The sequence below is a fragment of the Oncorhynchus tshawytscha genome, linkage group LG23 (assembly GCF_018296145.1).
Source record: "Oncorhynchus tshawytscha isolate Ot180627B linkage group LG23, Otsh_v2.0, whole genome shotgun sequence".
Classification (NCBI taxonomy): domain Eukaryota; kingdom Metazoa; phylum Chordata; class Actinopteri; order Salmoniformes; family Salmonidae; genus Oncorhynchus; species Oncorhynchus tshawytscha.
This window is the reverse complement of record NC_056451.1, coordinates 19,340,852-19,349,518: the sequence shown is the minus strand read 5'-3', so window position 1 is coordinate 19,349,518 and position 8,667 is coordinate 19,340,852. Positions and strand designations below refer to the sequence as shown.

General features: G+C 42.0%; 1 protein-coding gene across 1 annotated transcript; it reads right to left on the bottom strand.

Moving 5' to 3' along the window:
* Positions 1 to 3,404: 3,404 nt before the first annotated feature.
* Positions 3,405 to 4,934, bottom strand: si:ch211-198c19.1 (uncharacterized protein LOC100151013 homolog). The gene is made up of 2 exons (XM_042304832.1): positions 4,791 to 4,934; positions 3,405 to 4,285 (listed from the first exon to the last, which is right to left on the bottom strand). Exon 2 carries the CDS (start codon positions 4,260 to 4,262, stop codon positions 3,735 to 3,737), a length of 528 nt encoding a protein of 175 aa, XP_042160766.1. The 5' UTR covers positions 4,263 to 4,285; positions 4,791 to 4,934; the 3' UTR covers positions 3,405 to 3,734.
* Between the last annotated feature and the right edge of the window lie 3,733 nt (positions 4,935 to 8,667).

Below are 8,667 nucleotides of genomic sequence, written 5' to 3'. Positions count from 1 at the left end.
GGGGGCAGAGAAAGAGAGAGAAGAAAGTGAACAAACTAGCTTTACAGAGTGACTATAAGAAGGAGGATAGAGAGAGAGAAAGAGAGAAGGGTAAGAGATGCACAGGCATGCAGCTCTTCAGAGGAGAAGAAGAGAGGCACATTAATCATTGGGAGACATCTGTTCATTCTGCCGCTTTAGAATTCTGTCAAAGTGCTGCTCGGAGTCAGACGGACGCCCCCCATCCGCCCAGGCAGCTAGTGCAGAAAGAGAAAAACCTGTCTCCTGTTAAGCACGGACAGACACATCAGAGCCATGTGCTCCTCCAAGCGCTGCCTTTAATCTGACTTGATTTAATTCTCATTTAGAGAGAACAAAAAGGGAGACAGAGGCACAAGGACGATGAGAGAAGAGTATAATATGTAGAACATCACTGATCTGTATCGTGTGTGTGTGTGTGCGTGTGTGTGTGTGTGGGTGTGTGTGTGTGTGTGTTTAATTCTGCCGGGTGTGTTCATGGTGTGTACACTTACATCTCACAAATGAATGTAATTCATAATGCATTTATAGGAGCACACAGGCACGCACATGCACACACACACACACACACACACACACACACACACACACACACACACACACACACACACACACACACACACACACACACACACACACACACACACACACACACACACACACACACACACACACACACACACACACACACACACACACACACACACACACACAGAGCCCCATCAACACCTCAACAGTTTGTATTGACAGGAGCCCCTATAAATTATCTGGCCACACTGGACTTATTTACCCATGGCTCTTTTCAGGAGCGCCATAACATTCTCAGTGGGAGTATCAAATCAAATCTGAATATGGCCTGAAGGAAAAGTACATCTGCAAAATTGGTGTCCTCCCTGAGGCAGCATAGCAGAGCTCAAGATGAATGAGTAGAAGTAGAGGCATGGCTTAGCTTGGCTTTCTCAGGTCTTTCTCAGGTCTGGAGTTACTGTAGGAGTGTAGGGAGCATTGGAGGAGAGAGAGAGAGGGTTGCAGAAGAAAGAAAGCTGTTTCTCCCTCATTCTACAATTGATCAAATTACATTCTTTCTTGTATTGTGTAATAGCTATAAAACTAGGATAGCATTTTTTTTCTTTACTGGGAAACAACTCAAATGTTGTCTATTAGTAAAATACAGAAATATGTTAAATGTAGAGTTGTGCCAATGTTTTAACTCATCTGTTTGGATAATGGTCAAAGGTCTGTACTGAGATTATGATAGCAATCCACTGACCTGAGTAGACTATTACACTACATATTGTGTACTGGGACATTAAAACAGTCATATGGACATGTGGTCTCACACTAAAACCATTACTCATGGTTGTATCTCCTGCTATCCTTATTCATTTCAGTAAACATGCTATTTCTCATCCTCTATGAGCTGTTCATAGAGTCATTTTTATATCTTTAGCTCTCTATCCATTTTAATCTCTCTCTCTCTGTCTCTCTGTCTCTCTCTCTCTCTCCCTCTCCCCCCTCTCCCCCCCCCTCTCTCTCTCTCTCTGCACTACAGATAAACTAATGCCACACTAAGACGATTTTCTAAGCTATGTTGAGGAAAGACGATTACTCTCAGGGTGAGTGGAGAAAGTGGTGAATAGAGAAGTGTTAATTTTAAACGATGAACAGAAACTTAAGTGGTATATGTCAAAGGACCTGGTATTACACTGCAAAAGCCCCAGTAGAAACAACACCACCACCAAAACTTCCCCTTCAAGGTGGTGTCAGGCTTGGTTGAGCACAGAGCAGTGGAGGCTCCTCAGAGGAAGAAGGTGAGGACCACCATCCTTAGTGAATTTCATAAAAATAAAAACAGTGAAACATTAAAAAAGTAATCTTAGTTTTTTTAGATATACCTATACTAAATACATTCACATCACCAAATAATTGATTAAAACACTACAGTAGCCTCAACAGCACTCTGTAGGGTAGCATCATGGTGTAGCCGGAGGACAGCTAGTTTCCGTCCTCCTCTGCATACATTGACTTCAATGCAAAACCTAGGAGGCTCATGGTTCTCACCCCCTTCCATAGACATACACAGTAATTATGACAACTTCCGGAGGATGTCCTCCAACCTATCAAAGCTTTTTCAGCATAAACTGACATGTTGTACATCTGATCAAAGGATCAGAGAATGAATGAAAATGAGAGAGAATGAAAGCATAAGCTACAGCTAGCTAGCACTGCACTGCTTAAAATGTGAGTTGTTGACCACAAAGAGAGAGAAAAAAATAGTTGAACAGTTTTGAGCAAATTAATTCCTTCAAAAACAAAGGAGAAGCAAGTGAGCGAGATATAGCTATATTTAGTATTTTTTCACTTTCATTTTCACTTACTTAGCTTGAAAATGCAGCTAGCTAGCTAGTTAGCCTACTCAAACACTCGGCTCAAACAGAGAAGGATGCTATGTTACCTAGCTGGCTATGGAACTTTTCCAAGTCAAGGTAAGCTTTTGGTTGTATTAATTTATTGCCACCGGGGCTGCCAGTGTAACTGCTAAACTGCTTGCAACACTGTACTTCATGATTGTAGTGGGTTTACTAATGCGTTAGTTCTTGTAGCTATGGTGTTGACTTCATGTTAGCTAATATGGTGACAACAACGTAATATGAAGGTCTGACTTGGAAAGGTTTTTTCGCCTGGTCACAGACAGCTGATGTGTTGTGCACTGAAGAACACAAGAGAAGGGAAAAGGTGAGAGGAGGAGAGCGCGTAGGTGTGATAAGGAATTATTGAACACTCTTTATACAACGATCTGGCTGCTATGAAAGTGAACTGCTTTTGTGTGTGATCCGCGGTTTATTCATTCTGCCGATTCTGTTGAAAACATTACTTAAATGGAAGCAAACGAAACACAATGGGGATAAACATACCTGAATTTGTCCAATAGAAACTCTTGTTTGCAACTGTTGGACTAATGGTTACACCCTAGATCAGCTAGATGCAGGCAAGAGTGTGCAAGGTGATATTGAATGTGTCAATGTCTGTCACCTTGAATATTCAAATTTCTCTCGACCTGTGCATCTAGGTTGTAAACTTTCATTCATACGCTAGATTGTAGCAACCTCATGATGGGTATACGGAAAATTTGAGTATCATGTAGTAAGTAGCCTAAACCTATCAATGTTACTTTGAGCTGGGTGAATGGAATATGAATGACAGACATCTAATATGCTGTAACAGAAATAAGGCCTTGCTCATAAAAAAAATCATCGTCCTCCCTCAACTTGAAAGGAACCGACCGCCACTGGCATAGAGAACACTGTCACTCTGTGATCATCACTTCTAAAATTGTATAAGAAGTAGCATGAAACAATCGGAAACAACAACAAAAATATACCCTCTTTTGCATTACTTTCACATTTTATAGCCATGTAAGTCATCAGTTGAATCAACATCAATAGGAATGATTGAACAAGGACATTGGTCAATGTGCTAAACTGACCTGCATTATAGCAAACATAAATTAACTTGATTTCAGTGCACTCAGAATCGCAATGTTCTGTCTGTAAAAATGCATTTCTATAGCGTGTCTGTAAAGGAAACAGAAAGTTACAGTAAACACATCACCCATGAAGTCAGGTTGACATGTTACAGGTTTAGTAATGCCATCAGGTTTATGTCAAGAAAAACAACAGTGAATAGCATAATGTACAGATTAGATATTCATACTATCATATCATTGCAAGCCAGCTGGGCTGTCTGAGAGAGGAGAGAAGATTGGGCCCGATCATGTACGTCTTGCGTTGCTTGTAGTGCTCTGAGATGTAGATCTTGTCGATGTGATTGTTGTTCTGGTTGTACTTCACCAACACCCTGTCCTGGTTGCTGAGGAGGTTGTCCTTGTCATAGTATTGCCTCACTTCATAGGGCAGGTTCTCTGCACCGTGGGAATGGAGGTTACCAATGGTGTAGTAGGTGTACAGGTTCTGGTCTTTCAGTTTGGGGAGTAACAGTTTATAGTTCTTGAACATATGGAACCCGTATGCTCCCTCCCTGGGGTCACAGAGAGACACCATGTTGTTGTCGATGCAGGTCTGGACATACCAGAGGAGTAGTTTGAGGCCGTGGCGAGGGGGCGGGGTCCCGAAGCCAGTCTTCTCCAGCTCTTCATTCGTGTCCAATGTTCTCAAAGCCGAGGCCAGAGTGACGGCCAATAGCAGCAGCAGGATGCATCTCAGGACGCTGGTGTGATTGGCCATGCTGAACACCAATTAAGGGTTATCTATGACAAGTGATTACATGTCAAATATTATAAATTCTTCCGAAACATAGTGACAAAATTTGCTTATCATATATAAAACGGATAACATTTGATTATCGACAAAACTGTATATATTTCCAAGAACATCTCCATCTGTTTTTTATCCAGCACTAAAATGTATCAATTGCTCTAGTAAGTTCACTAGAATCTCCTTATTGCTCTAGTAAGTTCACTAGAATCTCCTTATTGCTCTAGTAAGTTCACTAGAATCTCCTTATTGCTCTAGTAAGTTCACTAGAATCTCCTTATTGCTCTAGTAAGTTCACTAGAATCTCCTTATTGCTCTAGTAAGTTCACTAGAATCTCCTTATTGCTCTAGTAAGTTCACTAGAATCTCCTTATTGCTCTAGTAAGTTCACTAGAATCTCCTTATTGCTCTAGTAAGTTCACTAGAATCTCCTTATTGCTCTAGTAAGTTCACTAGAATCTCCTTATTGCTCTAGTAAGTTCACTAGAATCTCCTTACCCTGCAATGTCGCTATAGGATGAGTCTGTTGGTTTAGCTTGCAGGTCTCTGCTCAAAGGCTGTGGTATAAGGTTATGTTGGTTGCAGTGTTGCACCTGACCCTTACTGTAGCAGAGGAAGACCGGGTTCTGTCATGAGTGTTTGAGGGAGGGCTCATGTACTGTATACAGTGCATGCATCTGCTTACTGCATGAGAAGCAGGCCTGGGTTCAAATACTATATGAAATATTTCAGGTATTATGAGTGTTTGCTTAAGCCTGCCTGGATTGCTGGATGGACAGGATTTGCACTTTTGCGCCTACTCTAGGTTCTCTTGCGCATTGCAAGCTCAATCAAGCATATCTAAAGTACTTGAAATAATTTCAAATAGCATTTGAACCCAGGTCTAATGAGAGAGAAGAAATGAAAAAAGGAAGGTGAGAAAACAGCTGTGTTTTATAGATCAAGGTCAGCTCTTGTGAGAGCTGTCTACATCGGCATATACTGTTTCTCACAGGATGCAGTGGCAAACATTACAGGACTTCCTCTTTCACTTCTACTGATAAACATTATCCATTTGAAAGAACTTAACGCAGAGAGAGAGAGAAGAGTAGATACAGAGTAGCCTAGTGTGTATAGTACTGTAGGCCTATGACTGTATCCATAACAGTTATTTAAATAGATGAAAAGAGTAAAAAGGCATTCTGTGGATTACAGGTTTTCATGAGTGACATTTCATTCTGTTACTGTATAATCACTCCCATTCTCCAGGTGCCATACTCCATTTTGTCTAACACCTTCAAAGGCCTGGAGGAATTATACACTACTGGCAAAGTACCATTCTACGGGATTAGAAATGACTTCATGAATATCGCGTTTTTTACAGCCCCGTGTTTGTATTTGTGCTTGTTTGCCTTGATAATATTCCTCCTCATTTGCATTTGATTTATTAATAAATAAACAAATGTGTTAGTGTGGATAACAGTGAGACTGGAAAACACATAACAACCTGGCTGAGAGTAGCATTCTACTTTCCCCTGGGGACAGAAAACATGACTGGAGTTGGTGAGTCAGCCTATCTGTCTCTAAGCATCCATTGCTTGCTAACCATTTCCTTGCAGACATTTGTATCACTATCTTGTTTACTTTATGAATAAAATATCTTGTGTTTGTCTCTATTATTACATTTTGACACAAAGCTGTAATGAATGTCCCACAGGGACAAAGTGAGAGTGTGAAGAAGGGAGAGAGAGATGTCAGTATAGTAAACACTTGGAGCCCCTGAAAATGTAGCACAGCATGCTCTCTTCTGTCTGCTTAATCCACCTTGTTCTGCCATATCAAAGCTTTCCCCACTTCATTATCAATAAATTATACTTTTAAATGATCCCAGCGGTACAAACAAGTGCTTCTCTCAGAGAGAGGGTAGAGAGAGGGAGAGGGAGAAGGAGGAAGAGAGAGATAAATAGAGAGAGAGAGAGGGAGAGAGATAAATAGGGAGAGGGAGAAGGAGGAAGAGAGAGATAAATAGAGAGAGATAGAGAGGGAGGAGGAAGAGAGAGATAAATAGAGAGAGATAGAGAGGGAGAGGGAGAAGGAGGAAGAGAGAGATAAATAGAGAGAGAGAGAGGGAGAGAGATAAATAGGGAGAGGGAGAAGGAGGAAGAGAGAGATAAATAGAGAGAGATAGAGAGGGAGGAGGAAGAGAGAGATAAATAGAGAGAGATAGAGAGGGAGAGGGAGAAGGAGGAAGAGAGAGATAAATAGAGGGAGAGAGAGAGATAAAGATGGAGGGAGGGAGGGAGGGGAGGGAGGGTGGACAGGGAGGGAGGGAGGACAGAGAGGGAGGCAGGCATTAGGCTTTAATTTGCAAAGATTTATTTATATTTATTTATATCTTTAACCATGTCACCCTTCTGCGTTGATCCGCTAGTGAAGAGGCCCGCATAGCTAATCTCCACGGCAACAGTCTGCTGCTGCTCAGTGCTCTGCAGTGCTTAGAGCTGTCTTTGATTCAAATGGAATGTGTTCACGTGACTCCAGGCAGGGCCAGGCTCTCTCCACTCTGCTAGGTTACACATCACTACACTGGATCAGCTGCGCTTCTCTGAAGGAGACAGCCAGGCAGGCTGCAATAAGGAGAGGATGTTCTGCTGCATTGACATGGTGAAACAGCTCTAAATGTTAGCATAGAATAACAAAGTTACATGGTGTACTTTGCGACGATGTTATGTAACACGTTCGGTGCAGCTGTGTGAATGAATGTCAGGGCTTAGGGTGTGCTATAGTAGGCTCTCTCTACCTGTGTTAATCTCCTTTGACACAAGCATGAAAGGGAAAAACGACTGATGTCTTTACTGTGTGTACGGATGAGTGTTGATCTCTCTCTCTCTCTCTCTCTCTCTCTCTCTCTCTGCCTCTGTCTCTGTCTCTGTCTCTCTCTGTCTCTCTCTCTCTCTCTCTCTCTCTCTCGCTCTCTCTCTGTCTCTCTCTCTCTACTGTATTTGCTTCCCTATACTATTTTCCATATAGCCTATAAGAAATATATTATCCCTACCATACATCCAAAGTTGAGGACACAGCAGATTATACATAAACGGATGGGTAGAGTGAGTGAATACAAATCAGTGGAGACTGAAATATTCCACTTATGCAGCCCTGGTGCAATCAATGCATCGTGTATTGATTGCACCTTCATGTACTGTACATGATTCTCTAATGCCCTTGAACTGGAGCATTAAAACACATCTGTTGAGTAATGTTGATGTGTCTGAATCGAAAACTTCCTATAGAATATAACAGAATGGAAAGCCTTGTTTTTAAAATGTAAATACATGTATGCATTAATGTAAAAGCATTATGAATGTGATCAACCTCACCCTGTCAAATGATTGGTAAAGTTGTGATTGTTTTTAATGTTTTCATTATAATTTATTCTCTCTACCTACGTTCATGATAAATTATATAATTGCTTCATTGACCAATTTCTATTCCATTTTGGATTAAATATTATAATTCAAGGAAATGGAACGAGAGACGCTGAAAAATGTGTGTGTGTGTGTGTGTGTGTGTCTGTCTGTCTGTCTGTCTGTCTGTCTGTCTGTGTGTGTGTGTGTGTGTCTGTGTGTGTGTGTGTCTGTCTGTGTGTGTGTGTGTGTGTGTGTGCGTGCGTGCGTGTGTTTATGTGAGTATGAGAGTGAGTGTGTATATGTTATCAAACCTCCATTTCAGAGAAGAGAGTCTAGAGAGGAGGAATCATTTTTTTTCAAGGCATTTTTTGTGTGAAACATTGGTTTTGTGATTGGATGTTGCTCCAACACAACTCGTGTTGCTTCTACACAACCAATTCCCCCTGAGGCCCATGTTTCACTCAGGTTACCTGACTATGTGACCAGAAAGCATAAGGTGAATAAATGTAGGTGATTCTGAAACCCTCTCTTCCGAAACCTATTTTGTGAACATCAATTGATTGTCCAAATCACCAAATATTTGAATGTGGGGGAGAGAGAGAGAGAGAGAGAGAGAGAGAGAGAGAGAGAGAGAGAGAGAGAGAGAGAGAGAGAGCTGTGAGAGATTTACAGTTAGACGAGGCAGAGGCACAAAAGTGCATCTGTGCTTTAAAGTTCCTCTGTTGAGAGTCTGCATCACGTCAGATTGGTGGTAAAAACTCCCCTATAAGAGAGTTTGACACTTCTATTGAGTCTGCCAAGTACCCCGGGGCTCTCTCTGCACCTCATCCCTTCACTGCACCCGGGGCTCTCTCTGCATCTCACCCCTTCACCCCGGGGCTCTCTCTGCACCTCATCCCTTCACTGCACCCGGGGCTCTCTCTGCACCTTATCCCTTCACTGCACCCGGGGCTCTCTCTGCACCTCATCCCTTCACTGCACCCGGGGCT

Excerpts from the sequence above, each read along its gene's own strand:
- si:ch211-198c19.1 (XM_042304832.1), bottom strand. The coding sequence starts at position 4,262 with ATGGCCAATCACACCAGCGTCCTGAGATGCATCCTGCTGCTGCTATTG.